This window comes from Serinus canaria, chromosome 21 (assembly GCF_022539315.1).
Source record: "Serinus canaria isolate serCan28SL12 chromosome 21, serCan2020, whole genome shotgun sequence".
In the NCBI taxonomy this organism is placed as follows: domain Eukaryota; kingdom Metazoa; phylum Chordata; class Aves; order Passeriformes; family Fringillidae; genus Serinus; species Serinus canaria.
This window is the reverse complement of record NC_066334.1, coordinates 7586637-7602110: the sequence shown is the minus strand read 5'-3', so window position 1 is coordinate 7602110 and position 15474 is coordinate 7586637. Positions and strand designations below refer to the sequence as shown.

The window sequence follows — 15474 nt, the reverse complement described above, 5'->3', positions numbered from 1 at the left end:
CCCATGCCAGGATGGGGAGGAGTGGCAGAGAGCAAGAAAGCCATTCAAGCCTGGCTGTCTGCATAGGTGTGAGGCTCAGCAGGGTGAATTCTTTGCTTCTTTGGGGCTCTTTTTATTTGACCGGATTAAAAAGCCTATTTGAGTTTCTTAAACCATTTAATCTAAAATCCCCAGGTAGATGCGCCATTGGATTCAGTTTTAAGCTTATAAACAAAATAGGTCTGTGTTTGTCTCTTCTTCATTTTGTTTTAAAGAAGAAGGGTTTGACCTGTCCTCCCTGGAGCTGTGGGGGAGTTGAGCTTCTGGTGCCTCTGAATCCCCGTGAGCTTTCTGAAGGGTGGGGAAGTGCAGAGACTGGGGTGCTGGTGTGACCCTCCTGCAGCTCCAGGGCAGATGCACAGGCGGCCTGGGCAGGTGCTGGGAGGAGGGAGCAGGGCCCGGGCTCCACTGCTGCTCCCCAGGGCTCAGTACCTGCACAGACGACTGAGTGTAGGTAAAATTCCAGTAGAACTATTGCTCTGCAGATAGTTTGGGTGTGTGGGAAAGGAGACGACCATAGGAGATGGGAGAAAGTGTGAGGAAAGCATGGAATGGTCCGGATAATTCCAGTTCCTTTTGAGAGGAAGTTGGTTCTCCTCTGCTCCCAGAGTGTCCAGCTCCCTCCAGGGTTTCCTCCTGCATCCATCCTCTCCACAGTCTCCTCTTGTCTCCTCTACAGTGCCATGTGGCTTATTGCTGCCACTCCCTGTGCTTCAGAGGAGGTTCCATTGTCCCCAAAATGGGGCAGTTCGGGGTTTGTTCTCAGGAGAGAGGTGCTCCTGATGCCTGTGGCTGCTGCAGGGATGTCACCGGTCTGTGGCCCACAGTGCCAGACACTCCAAAGGAAGGTACTGAACCCACAGCAGCTGGGTGTAAGATGATCTGCCCCTGTGTCCCCTCAAAGTGCTTTCCATGTGTCCACAGAGTCACTGATGCCTGCACATATGTGGGGTGACAGTGGCAGGGCTCAAACCAACTGTAGGATCCCTTCCAGGTCCTGTCCCCAGTGCTGGGAGCACAGCAGGAGCACTGGGCCATCCAGCTGCCTCATGCAGCCAAGGAAAAGCTCCTTCCAGCACGGCCGTAGAAGGGCCAGGAGGGCAGGCTCTCCTCGCCTCCTGTGGTCTTTGCTGTGAGAGAGGCCTCCTGTGTGCAGGGCTCTCAAGGAGATGCTCTGTGTAAGGGGAAGGTGGGAGCAGGACTGTATCCTTCCCACCTCTCTTCTCCCAAGGAGCTGAAGACAGACAGAGGGACAGGCATCTGTCCGATGGCAGCTAGAATAGGAGGGAGCCCTGTAGGCTTTGCCCAGGGAGCCTCTTTCTATATGGAAATGAAGAATTTAGGCTAATGGAGCTCAACCATCTCTAATTTTGCGATGGCAGGAGGATTTTGATTGAAAGTAATTAAGCAAGCTAGCTGTAAAATTAATTAAAGCAAAAGGGGGGGATTTTTTTATTGGATTGGATAGCGATATAGCGGCTGTCAAATGGGGGACGGATGGGGGTGACCTGAATTCTCTGCCCTCCCTCCTCCCACTCGGGACGTTTATGTCACTTTAATCTCCTTACAGCGGCTGGTGTGCATTTGTTTGAAATAATCAAGGAAATATGGTCAGAAATTGTCAGCTTTCAGATCTAATTTACCTGACAGCCCTGCGCAGACCAGTAAGCCTCTGTGTGCGTGTGTGTGTGTGGTGCATGCGACTGTGTGGTCATGGAGGACTCCTTGTCTCCCCTCTCCCCTGTTTTTGTTCATTCTATCTTCTCTTGATTCTTAGCAAAAATACTTCTGACATATCTGGGGCCACCCAGCACCTTGCAGGAAAAAGAAACAAGTTTGACAATTTTCCTGCGGTCCCTTCTCCACCCCCACCTTCCCATCACTATCTCCTCCCAACCTGCTGCCTCATCCTTGCACCATAACCAGCTTTAGGGTTTAGGCAATATAGGATTAGGGGAGGTGGCTGTAATTCTTTATTCCAGATGGCTGGCAACTGCTAAACCCACTGTCACAAGCACTGAGTTATAAAAATACTTAAATTAGGTCCTTTGTTTCAGCCCCTGTCCCTGCCAAGCAGCTATCCTGGTGTCCTGCCGGGAGCTCTGCTTGCACAGAACAGGTGGGGGACTCTGAGTCCAGACTGTAATGATGATGCTGGGGAGAGGCTTCTCCGGACTCACACCTACCTGGATTCCCTTGCTCAGCTCCATCTGCTTCTTTTTTGCCTTTGGCTCTTAAAGAGAGATCTGCAACAAGAAGGTGCTGGGCATGAGTTGGTGTGTGCTCACTTAGCAGGTGAACATCCCGGTCCAGGGACGTACAAAGGCTGCAATTCCGACCCATCTGGCTGGGGGGTGGGGGGGTGCAAATTCCTGACAGAAATCCAAGGCTTCCCCCTGGACCTAACCCTGCAAGAACCTGGTGACCTCAGTGTACTGAATCTGGGGAAGGAGGGCAACTCCTGCAGGACTGGTGTTTCCTCAGAGCTGCCCTGGTGCCTCACATCTGTCTGGCTAGGTTGGCTCTTAGGGTTATTATTTGCTATTTATTATTATTCATTAAGCACCAAGAGAGTTTGGGCTTTTGTTTGTTTTGTTTGGGTCTCCATATAGAGGCCTTTGCTGAGGCAGAATCCGGTGCCAAGACCTCTGGCACTCTTACAATTACTGCCCGTGATCCTACTGTGTTGTTTATGTAATGACTCTCAGTCCCGAGGGATTCTGCAGCCTTTCTTAGACCAGAGCACCCAGCACCTGGCAGGGAGAGTGCAGGGCAAGTGCTGGACCCTGGTGCCAAGGAAAATCTCTGGGCTTTATGTCCCAGGGAATCATTAATATGTAGAGGGCTCAGGCTGGACCTGCTGTGAGGATCCACATGCAGGGGAGTTGATTAAGCTGCTTCAGAAGGAACAGATGATTCATCCTGGCCTGGTGTCTGTGGTCACAGGGTCTCTCAGTAGCTCAGAACCTGATGTTCTGGCTGTTGGGTGTCTGCAGCCCACCAGTCTGTCTCTCATACAGGGGGCTGAGTTGACTGGTCCTTGTGGGCCAGCTGATGTGACCAGTCCCTGAGTGTCCCAGAGCACCCCAAACTGTGTCAGCATGGGAATTGAAACTTCTAGTTGTTAAGCAGGTGTGTGGAGGGCTCCACACCAGCTCTGTAACCTGCAGGACATGGGTAGGACTAGTGATGACCAGCTGCATGGGCCTGTGCTGAGGTGGGTGATGAGCTCATCACCATGATTCTTGGGTTTAATTCCAGCTTTGCCACTGATTTGCTTTGTGTCTGTAGCCATGTGAAAGCATAGCTTTGTGCCAGTGCTTCCTCATCAGTATAATGGGTATAATTAGGCTTCCCTGATTGACGATGGTGCTGAACACTGAGTGTGCTGGCAGACTGTTTGCTTTTGTTTAAAAGTCCCTTCCAAAAAAAGGAGGTAAAGACCAGATTTTAGGATGCTGATTCCCATATCACATTGAAGATATACGTGGGTTAAGGTCTCTGACAATACCCAGCCCTTTTCTCGTGGGACAGGTCTGCTCTGAAGAGTTGGCTTCCCCTAAACCTAACAGGACAGAGTTAGGTTAAGACTAAGTGCTTCTAAGTACTGTCTCTTCTCTATTCAGCAAAATACAGAATGTGGCACTGCTGATCTTCTGTGTTAATTACAAATATAACAGAATGTAACATGAAGAATAGTCTAAATAATTTCATGGCCTGTTAACCAAAAGAGAGCTTAAGTTCTGGGACATGGACCAGGCTACCACTGATAATGGTATCTGAATTCAGTGGTGTCTGGAGGAAGGGTCGTACCGTGCTGGCTGCTCTGATTTCCCACTGTAGATTGCAAGACCAGATGATTAAGAGTGCATTAGATAATCTTCTAACATAACATTCCCTACAGGCAGTTACTGGCATTGCTGTAGAGACATCCTGAACGACGTGTTGGAAAAGGAAGTGCACAGAACAGTCTTTCTACATTGTGAACATGTTTGAGACCCCCATGCAAAGCTGTGCTCTGTTCTGACTCCAAGTCTCCTCAGACATGGCCGAGGAAAATGCACGTGAGTGCTGACCTGGGGGCACCTTCTGTTGTTCTATTTGCACCTGCTTGTACTTGTTCAACACCTCTTCCCCTCTCAAGCACTGCCATTCTCACTGCAAATGAGTCTGGAGACCCTGACTCCAGCACAGTCGGGAGTTGAGGAACATCCCATAGTTGGGTGAATGGGATGAAAAGATCAGATTTGGGTGGCATTTCTTTTTCTCTCAGTTTAATTTGAGTGGCAGTGGAAGCATAAGTTCCCTTCTGTCACTGATGTGGTGTCAGCTGGTAAATTATTCTCCTGAGCCAAGCAGAGTGACATGAGCATAAGATCAGTCAGAGAAGGATCAAGCCCAGCAAGTTGGGAAGAGCTGAGGCACTGGGCTGAGTGTCTGGAGATGAGCTGCCCGTGCTCAGTGAGTGGGGAGGAGAGTCCCCCAGAAAGACACTGGCAGCTCAGCTAACATTAGTTCAGAGAGTGGGAATGTGCAGAGAGGCCTCAGGAGTGAGTCAGGAAGACAGACACCTGTACCTGCCTTTCCTGTGAACTGCTGACCCTCACACAACGTCCTGCTCCAGTGCTGAATCCTGGCTGCTGTTCCTGTGCATCCAGCTGGCTTGGGACAGCAAAAAGAAGAAAAAAAACAGAGCCAGCAGCTCAGTTGATCAGGGGTTTCAGTCAGAAGTTGCCCTGCCTGATTTGCAATGAATTCAGGGGCTTACTTTGGAAACTGTCCCTAGGGCAAGTCTGAACAAGCCAGTGGCACCTAATTTCCCAGTGAGATAGAAAAGTCACAGAGAAAAAAAAAAATGTTGCAGTAGATGTTTGGGGATAAGAGGACAATAGTGTTGCTGGCCAAGCAAGGCTGTGAAGGGAGACGTATCTGCCCTGTCCCATTTACCTCCCTGGCAGTGGGACCCAAGGACCTCAGGAGGATTCAGGAAGGCTTCTGTGAAGACATCCTGAGCAGGGAAGGGGGTGCTGAATGGGGCAAGGCAGCAAGGGAGACATGGAGAGCTGTGTGTCACGCAGCTCAGCTACAGGGGCCCAGTTAAAAAAGTGTATCAGTGTGCCTTCAGCTCAACCTCTCCTTTCCCCCTTGCTTCCACCTCATGTTCTCCCTGGAGCTCCAGGCAACTTTATCAATTTACACCCAAATGCAGTAGAATCACCAAGGTCCATTAAATCTGGACCTTATCGTGCCAGTCCTCCACCCTGGCAGGTGTTTGCAGGGCTGTCATGGCTGATGCAGGCTTCCTCATGGCTTAATAAACTAGCACCTTGGAAGCCTGGGCTGAATTCACAACATCATAGAATTGTTTAGGTCAGAAAAGACCTTTAAGGTCATCAGACCCAACCATTAAGCTGTCACTGCCAAGCCCACCTCACAATGGCAGTCACCCTCCAAGAGGCATGAGCGGGCACGCTGGGTCCCAGTGTCCTCACCTGGGTGACTTGTACTGGTGCCATACTGGGACTTCTGGGGACATCTCCTGAGGTTTCCTCCTCCTGCCCCCCAGCAGAGGGAAGGGAGGCTCCGGGCTGACAGAACAGCTGGTGATGGATGTCTCCATGTGTGCCCTCGTGGCAGTAGGGCAGTGCCCAGGTCAGGTCAGATCTGCTGCTTCCCAGACAGACCAGGAGCCAAGTCCTAGATTTGGGAGAAGCCCAAGGCAGCACTCCCTGAGTTCCCTCTGCACAGAAGGTACACCCTCACAGAGCTGTCTTTTTATTTGCAAACTGAGCAGTTGTACTGGAAGAGATTTAGCAAACATGGGACTGCACAATGCTGTGTGTACTGAGTCACACATCAGGGCCTGGAACCAGCTAGCACTGTGAGCTACTGAGGCAAACATTTGAGAATAGCTACAATAGGCACCAAAAATAATCTTCAGATGAGATCTTTCTGAGTTGCTGCACATTGGGTAACAGGGAGGGCTGACAACCTAAGCTTAAGCTCTACCCACATGCTCTAGAGCTCATCCTGGGCAAGCCAAGCTACTGGAAATGGGAGCAAAACAGAGAAAAAGCAGGTTTTCTGCTGTAAAGGGTGCTCTGATTAGCCAACTTTGCATGGGTTGGGAAGGTTATGGCTCTGGCAAGGCTCTAGGGGTTGCCTCTGTGATCCTGGCTCTGGCTGCTTTTCAGGAGGGAATGACTGACCCCAAAACTTACTCCATGCTGTTGGATCTGAAGCTCACACCTGCACAGGGCCAGGGCAGGATCAGTCCCTACAAGTTATCATCTGTCTGTTTTTAAAGTTCCCAGGCAAGGGGCTTGGTCTTGGAGTCTCCCGTAGAGGGTCTCTCTATTGCAAGATTTTTCTCAGGGGTTTGCTCTGTGGTTGCTCTTCCCTCTTTACTACTCTTTTAAAATAAAGGAGCCACTTCCCCAAAACCCAGCTGTGGCTTCTGAGACATGATTCCCCAAAGGCAGGTTTTTGGGGGCTTGTGCAAGCCATGTCAGCAGAATGGGAGAGCAGGCAGTGGAGGTTCTTGATGCTGTCTGATGTGCACACGGAGGGCAGGGCTGGTGGTGAGCGCTGAATGTGGTCAGCCTCTTGCCAGGTGACCCTTGGGCATCCTTTCCCCAGTGCCCCAAAGCCTTTCCCTCATCCTGCTGCTCTCTACACCTCGTGCTGGGGCTGGGATCGTGCCTTGGCCTTGCTGCAGCCCCTTCCTGCCTTCCAGCACACCATCTCTCCCACTGGTTTTGCAGCCGTTTTTTCTGCCAGCGCAGGGCACTGAAAAGTGCTGGCACTGCCAAAAACCCTGTGTGCACTACGACTCCCCAAACATCCCTTTATTTTTATTGTTCTGTTAATTACTGTTTAAACTTTAATAAGTCACTTCGTCAGGAGGGGGGACCTGCAGTGAGGTTTCTGTGCAAACACTGGGCCCGCCAGTGACTCTAGTGTAACATAACCCTTTATACAATGTGGGAATGTTTAGACTGTAACAGAAACTTGTTATTTTAATGACAGTTAAAGGGGGAAAAAAAAAAGAAAGGAGCGAAAGAAAAAGGGAAGCAAGTTTGTTGGGGAAATGGCTCATCTCAATCTCTCTGTCTGGCCTCTCTTTTCTCTTGGCTTTAATGATATCTGGATAAGGAGGCTTTATGGCTTCAGCTGAGGCAAGTCTTGTTCCCAGAGATGCCCTATACGAGGCAGTATGCGATCCCTTCGGTTCTGCAGGGTGAGCCCAGCAGCGGAGAGATGCTGATGGAAGCAGCATGGCTTGATTTTGCTCAGACACAGCAGCAGATGCCCAAAGCCAATTTGAGCTCAGTCTAATTATTCTGACCCACACAAGAGACTTTCCCCTTCTATTCAGAGCTTCTTCCACTGGTTAAGTTTTTAAGTAGCTGTGCTAACACAGATGCCGGCATGTCATACATAGAAAGGTCCAACATCCCAGGGAAAAAATGGACCTTGAAGCAAGAAGATGTTTCATTTTGACTCTTCAAAATGAGGAATCATGCAGAGGTGAGAGAGGGAGAGAGCCTGGCTCACACTCTTGGCAGTGGGAGAAGGGAGGATTCACAGGCATCCTTGATTTTGGACTGTGACTTCTGACATCTGCATTGCTTTGAGGTGGAGAGTGACTGTGCAGTGGCTGCTGTCCCCGCACCACAGCACTGAAGTCACCTCCAGGTTTGGCTTGGCTATATTTAGCACTGACTATAGACAAGACCATATAGAGTGATGTATATGATCTGAAAACCTTCAACTCCTGCTGACCTCTGCTGCTACAGTGAAATCCCCCAAATCTGTACAGTCTGAGTGAGAAGTGATGTGAGACCAGAAGGGAGAGCTCCCATGTTTTCCTTGACAGAATTCCATGTTCCCCCCTCCCCAGGCTGGTCACCAGTCCCTGGCAGGGCTATCCTCTGGGAAGCTCAGCTTTTTTTGCCAGACCTGGCTGTTGGGCCCACAGGGAACGAGGGTAGAGAGGTATAAAGAGGGTATGGGGCACAAGAGCTGGGAAGGAGAAAGGTGGAATGGTGCTGGGAACTTGAGGAAAGAAGGCAGGAGAAGAAGAGCGCCCTAAGGCCAAGGCCAGCAACTGGGATGGAAAGGGGGGCACAAAGGGCAAAACTTTGGAGGGGGGGAGAGGTTAGGAGGGTGTGGGTTGTAAGGAGCGCTTTGCCGGCAGAAAGACCCTTCCTCAGGTGCCAACTCATTCCCAGGGATCCAGTTTCTCTGTAGGGCCCATCTCTCCTCTTTGCTAAGTTTCTGGCTAGAGCAGGAGCCTGGGGGACTTGCACTCCATAAAGCTTTTTGGTGAGGATAAGTGTAGGGTGGAGTGGGAGGGGATGAAATCATGGGCCTCTGGGGAGTGTGTGTTTTCCCAAGTGGGTGAGCATGCAGGGAGCAGGCCAAAACAGTTCATGCTTTCCTCACCCTCTGCTGGGGTTGTGATTGTTATTGATTGGGTTTGCTGTTCTCGGCACTTTGTGTTTTTCCAGCTGAGCATTGGCTGCCCCTGGAATTTTTTTTTTTTTTTTGACCTCTGCTTTAGTTCAAATACGCACAAACATGGCAGATGGGGCAAGTGTATGCCCAGCTTTGTGCCGGCCAGCCCTGCAGGGGCTGAGCCTGCACTGGGGCTGCACCGGGCTGAGAGAGTGCAGGGTTGTGTGAAAGGTACCAGTAAATTGCAGACCTGCTCTTAGTAGGATTAAATTCATAGGTGTGTATTATCTCTGGATGCATGTCACACAAAAGGGTAAAGAAATCTGCTCTTGTATGGAAACTACTGTCGGGGCTTCGTGTTGGAGCAAATAATAGGGACATGCACAGGGATTCCCACGCTTGGACATGTATAACATATAGCTGGCTTAGGGTGCGTAAACTCCAACCTCAAAGCCAAAGGTCCAAGAGCATGCTAGCTGCAGAGATAGTTTTGTTTCATTTCCAAGATGTGGTCATGACTTTCAGACCCCACCAAGCCCCTCATGTGGGGCTGTTCTTCCTCCAGCCGTGCGCTTGTTTTCTGTCCTCTGCAGAGCTGTGCCTGTTCATGGGGCCAGTGGCAGGAGTTGTCCCTTTAGGAATGGTATTTTCCAGGTTCCTGTGTGAGGCCAAACATGTCCCAGCTGCAAAAATAACTAGTCTGTATATCCTGTGGAAACAGGAGCAGCAGCGACACATCTGTCTGGTCTGGGCAGAGCTGGCTTGTAACTAATGCCCCAAAGGGGCATCAAGCGGCTGCAAGCTCCTTGTCAGTGTGCAGAAGCCCGAAATAGAGACCTCTGGGGAGGACTAGCCCCTTGGAGGGCGAAGCTCTGCAGTGGGCAGAGCAACAGGAGCCTCTTGCAGGATCAGTGTGTTCCAGCAAGACGTTAATATTGACTGGCTTCCCTGGCCCAGCCCGGGGCGCGCGGGCTGCTGGCATGGCTGGGTGCACGCATCCCAGAGCAGCCCCAGCCCCTTGCTGCCTCCCTCCCACCTCCCCCGTGGCCATGGGGTCACTTTGGTTGGAGAGCACAAGCAGAGCTCAAGGATAGAGCCCCCTGGACGGAGCCAAGGAGCCACCGAGTAAAAACGCTGAGGTTTTCCTTTTCTGTACAGCGCGTTTCCCTAAATTGCCTTTGACTGTGTGCATCGCTAATGAAAGTTTATGCCCTTGTTAGAAGGACAGGCAGGTCCATTCCAGTTAGGGCTGGGTCTATCCTTCTGCCAACTGCCCTCCCCAGCACACACACACACACACACACTCTCTCACTCACTTGCTCTCCCTGGTGAATAAGTAGAGGCTGTTATAAAAAAAAAAAAAAAAAAAAAAAGACAGAAAGAGAGAGAGGCAAAAAAAGAGGAGGGGAAAAAAATTTCCATATTTGTGTAAGTTGCTTTAAAAGCATTTTATCATGTCATAAAAAAAAAGGAAAGTACTCTCGGAAATTGATCCTGCACAAGAGCCCATTGGACAGAAGGACGTTGGGATGTTAATGGCTATTTTGCTCCAGGGTGGCTTATTAAAAAATTTATACATAAATGCTTAAAATTGCATAAATTATTTAAAAAAAAAAAACATAGTAAGCAATTTGCAATCCCCATCTACTTTTCCTCTTTTTCTTTCCCTCATCATTCTTTTCTTCCATTCTTTCCTACAAAAAGAAAATATTCCTTTGCACTTCTCTTACCCTTGTCCCCTCCCTGTCTGAAAATGCGATGTGCCCAAAATTGTACATATCTGTGGGTAAAATAAATATGATTTTAAATGGTACCTGCCACTGACCAGCAGAGCTCTCTGTGAGGGGGAAAACGAAAAAAAAAAAAAAAAAGAAGGGGAGAAGAAAAAAGAAAAGAAAGAGAGAAGTTTGGATATGATGAGTGTTTCTCGCAGGCGTGGAATGTCACCCACATATCCTGGAGATTGTACTGGGGAGGTTTATGATGGTTTCCCATTGATTTGTTTCCCCGACGCAGCTGCCGACCTCTATTGAGGGACAAACATAATCAGCACTGACGCAAATTAGATGGTTATTCGTTTTGAAAATTGACAGAAAAACAATAAAAAAGATGAAATGCTCCCAAATCAATAGATATAATGAAATTCAAATAATCCGAGAGATGAGGTCTCCATGGCAACTGATAATGTGGAAAAGAAAACAATTTAATAAAGGACAGACACACTTTGAAAACAGATTGGGCAAAGGGAAGGCGGGGGGGCGAGGGAGCAAGGGGGGCTGTGGGTTGGGTGGTGGTGGGAGGGGGCAGCGGGAGGAGGTGGTGGTGGGGAGCCAGAGCCACTGCCTCTCCGGTTGGTTAGCAGTGCTGTAGTGAAGGATCACTGTCCATCCCAAGGACGCTTGCCATAATTAAGAGAGGCTTTCGGTCCAGAAAGTGCAGATTCAGGTTTTAATACACAAAATTATTTCAGGAGCACTGAATCGGAAAGTCGTTTGTTATGACCTTCCTGAGAGGCCTGGAGCAGGGCATGTTGGAGGCGCGGCGGCTGAGCCAGCTGAGTTATGGCATATTTGTGTTTTTATAGTGCGGAGGGGAGGGGGAAGGGGGGAAGAAGGTTAAACAGTATTTACAGCTCAGTTGTTTTCAGAAAGGAAAGAGAAATAGAGTTCATGAAAAGATGCGAGTGGAAGAGAGAGAGGGAGAGGGAGAGGGAGAGATCCCCTGCCCGGCACACATACTCTGCTGGGACGTCAGCTCCATGAGACATTCCCCGGTGCTCTGTTTGCCTTAAGGTGTGAGGTGCAGATGGGCTGGGGGTACAGAGGGGTTCTTTGGTGGGATGGGGAATGTGTCTGTCCCTGCTGCAAGTCTGGCTGCAGGGTCCAGCTGGGAGTCCACTGTCTGGTCACTGCAGGCTGCAGAACAAACCGCATCCGGCGTGGGGCTCACGCGGAGCGTGTGCGTGGCGTGAGTGCACGCGGGTGCTCTGCTCACCCCGGCGGCTGCCTGTGCTGGCTGCCCGTGGGGCTGCTGTGGGCTCTGCCTGGGTGCTGTGGGCTCTGGGGGGTGCTGGCTGCGTGTGCGGGGCTGAGCGGAGCCAGGTGCGTGCCGGGTGCAGGTGCTGTGTCTGTATGCACATGTATGAACGTGCAGATGTGACACCTGTACAGTCACAGCTACACAGGCTGGTGTGCGTTACCATGTGCAAACAGTTGTGTGTGTTTGTGTGCAGGGTCGTGTGTGCCTCTGCATGTGATAGCGTACCTTGCACGGCCACGTTTCTATACACGTGTGTGTTCCCACGGAGGGGTGTTTGCAGTCAGTGATAGCACAGGCACATGGACGGGCTCACAAGGACATAGGAGATAAGAAGATGAGCCCTAATGACCAGAAGGAGGAGCAACAAAAAGCAAGACATGGAATTAGAGTGGTGTGAGCACTGGGAAGCATGGGGTGAGTGCCCACATGGCCCAGCCATGGGTTTCTCTCCCATGCTGTTCTGACAGGACTGCTGAGTTAACAACTCAGGCATGACCCTCTGCTTTCACACCAGAACTCTTTCTCCTCTGGCCTGATCATTCCTTCCAACAGGATGGAAGCATTTCTCCTAACCACACTGCACAGTATTTGCAGGTCGCAGACATCTTCAGGGATTCAGAGGGCCCTTGAGCTCCCAGTACGGTGTGTAATGGGTACCTGCTCTGGATTCACAAAAGAGTTCAGCCCCACTTGGGGATCCCAGAAACCTCTCAGGGCACTGAGTGCCCCCTTTGCATACCCAGCCCAGGGCAGTAACCCGCTCACATACAGCTCAGGCAGCAGCCAGGGGCTGTGGAGAGAGCTGGAAGGTGAGATGCTCTGGTTTGCTCTTTGTATGCAGCCCTTGTTGAGGTTTCACTCACCTCCTGCAGGCTGACACACTGATTTACTTTGCAGGACCTTGAAAGACCACAGCAATGAACTTTCTCTGGCCCTGCATTTCTTGGTGCAACAAGCATTCACGCTCCCAACTCCTATTTAGCTCCCGACTTCCCACTGCAGTTAATTAGCAGCCTGCATTCTTTGTTAGGTCTGAGCTTAATAGTGCTGAAAGGGATTGCAAATTGCTCTTAAACTGCCGACCAACTACCAAAAGGTCAGAGGGACCCTATTTTAGGAGCTGGCTCACTTAACCCCTGCCCTCGGTTAGGGATGGGCCCAGCCTGACACCAGGGAGCTGGTGTTCCCTGACTTGGGTCTTGGTAGTTTCGGGTTCTCTGTAAAATCACTCATTAAAGACAGTCACCAAGAGGAACTGATGAAACTTTGAGTAATTCCCTTCTGAATCTGTCCTTTAAGAGATCTATTGTCTCTCCCTGGTCCTTTTTGTTTCCCCAGTGTCAGGTATTTGCTGCCAAGTCTGGTGTCCTCTTCATCACACCTCTGTGTTCCCCTGCACCCCTTGCCTTGACTCCTTCAGCCATCAGAGAGGGGTCTATGCAGTGTTTCCAGGCGGCTCATGTCTTGGCCTCATCTTCATTCCTTGGCAGCTGGCTCCCACATGAGGTAGCAGGCTTTGCTCCAGAGGCTTTCCCAGCCCTCTGCTTCCAGCACCCCTTCCCTCCCTCTCTGCATCCACGGTTTCCTCCTGCGAGCACTCCGGAGCACTCTGTGCTTCTGGGCTATGGAGAGGTGAAGTTAGGCACTGTGTTTGCATTTTGTTTCCCCGACAACACGTCTGGCTTCACAGGGAGTTTTCTAAGGGCCACAGGGAGCCTGCAGGGACCTGAGGGTGATGAGCAATTACTCTTCACTCTCCCTTACTTGTCTTTTTCCCCTTGGTTTTCTTCACAACCTGTGGGGAGATTGATTGCAGGATTGTGATGTAGATGTTAGCAGTTCTGCTTGATTTATAGAGTTACTTAGGCTGAGTGAGGCTACTTATGCTCCTCTGGATAGTAAACCTTTTAACCGGACTAAAAAATTAATAACAAATAAATAAGACAAGGAAGAGAAACTAGATCAGAAAAGCTGATCCTCCTGGCTTTATGTTATCTAAAAGAAAGATGGTGAGGACAGAAAGCTCCCAGGGAGCTGCTGCTCAGCCCGGGGAGCCCAAGACCCTGCTCGCTGCATTGGGTTGGAGCACTGAGAGCAGGTTTTCATAGAAAGGAAACTGCTGAAATGTCTTATCAAAGATCCTGCATTGACAAATGAACTAGGAAGTTTGCTGCAGGACACAAGGGACTTTTGAGCTTCAATCTGTCCTCTATCAGTGCTTTTCCTCTGCTGTTACTCGATTTGCGGTAGTACCTAAATTGCAAAGGCACTGGGCCCGCTAAGCTGGGCAAGAAATCCTTTCCCAGTGAGTGATCCATGAAGGGGAGCCAGGGCAGAAGGGGAGCCCTGCCCAAAGAGAAAGAACAGTAGCAGAGCGGGTAGCAGAATCAGAATTCCTGACTTTGTTCCCCACTTTTTTCCCCTCTTCTTTACACTCGGCTCCTTTTGTTAATTGTAGAAGCTTCCTGTGATACTTGTATGCAGAAAGGCATTCTTTTCTTGTCCTTTGGAGGTTCCAGGGCACATGAGTGCAGAGCAAGGCAAGGGCAGAGATGAGGAACTTTGCCTTGGCACTCGGGTGAGAAGCAGACCCTGAGTGGCTCTCTCAGTGAGGAAGCTGGGGGTAGACAAGATCAAAGCACATTTAGAGTCATTTTTGAGATCTGCCTAGGAAAAGGTTCAGACGTGCGTTACTAAAGAGCCGTGAGGAAGGATTAGTCCTGTCCCTGCTCGAAGTTGAACCACTTTCCCCACCAGCTGTGCCAAATGCCTGTGAAGAGCTGGTGGAGCAGGTCAGCAGTGGGTGAGAAAGGAGTGTCAGAGGGGCCAGGAGGCTGTCCCCGTTCAGCCACCGAGGGGACAAGGGCGCTGCCCTGGGCTGCAGTGGGGCAGGTGAGGAGGTGCTTGCGGCAGGATGCGGCAGCCGAGGAGGCAGCGCAGTGCTGAGCATTTGAAGGTGTCCATCCTGCTCTGCTGCCTGCCAGCCAGCTCGGCTCTTCAGCAGGGACTCTGGAGGACTTTTTGAGTTGCAGCCCATTGCACCATTGCAGCAGGAGCGGCTGTGCTAGGGCCAGCTCACTCCTAGTGTGAGGTCTGCACTGCCTTTCTCTCCCTGGCCAGTGATATATGGCATAAATTAGGCCTCTGAAGGGGGATACTGCATCCTTAAGAAGAAATATGTCCTCATTTTTCTTAAACACCGTTTGCACTGAGTGAAATGTTTAGAAGGGACGCTGAGGGATAACTTTATTTCTTACTAGGGAGTTCAGAGCCGTTCAGTTAAACCCATAAAACACTGGGAGTAGGGAAGCTGACAGCCTGCCCGTGCATTAGAAAAGCCATTACTCATCTGGGGGAAGTTCACCCCATGCTGGAGCCTTGTGTTACCAATGGGGTGGTCTAGGGAAAAACATGGGATCATCTCCCGTGGCCATCGAAGGGGTCAGTAGGATGCTCAGAGGTGGAAAAGACTCTGTAACGATCCAGCACAGTGAAACAAAGTGCTGATACAGAGACTCCAAAGCACTGGGTAGGGCTCACTGCTAGGTAATTGTCCTCACTCCCCTCCCCTGCATGCAGAAACTTAAGGCACAGAAAGCTGGGGAGACTGACAGCTACGCTGTGGTTGGAAACCAGGCTGGAAGCCAGCATTTCTGGTTCTTAATCCCCAGCTTGAATCACCAAAACCAAATTCTATTCCAGAGGTAAGGAGTGAAAGCCTGACCTCCTGTTCAGTTTCTGTCACAAAGCCATGTTCCCAAGCAGAGCTGGGAGTCCTGACTCCATCTTCATTGCACCAACGTGCAGCCCTTTCTTCCTAGTGGGATTTAGAAAACCTCCTGGAAGATGAAGGCAGGGGCTTGTAGATAATAGTAATGGGAATTCCTGTCTTGGCTGGTGGTTGGTGCTGTGGTGAGCTGCATTAGAGGTGGGGGT

At 50.4% G+C, this 15474-nt stretch overlaps 1 protein-coding gene across 12 annotated transcripts in view; it reads left to right on the top strand.

Moving 5' to 3' along the window:
• Positions 1 to 15474, top strand: part of CASZ1 (castor zinc finger 1) — a 195389-nt gene that overhangs the window by 126830 nt on the left and 53085 nt on the right. For 8 of the 12 annotated variants that reach the window (XM_018920312.3, XM_018920310.3, XM_018920308.3 and 5 more), the window contains one exon: positions 3944 to 4103. The exons of the other annotated variants lie outside the window; for them this stretch is intronic. In XM_018920312.3, coding sequence (XP_018775857.2) covers positions 4085 to 4103 — 19 coding nt within the window. In that variant the 5' untranslated portion in view covers positions 3944 to 4084. The remainder of the gene's footprint in view (positions 1 to 3943; positions 4104 to 15474) is intronic. 12 annotated transcript variants of the gene reach the window in all.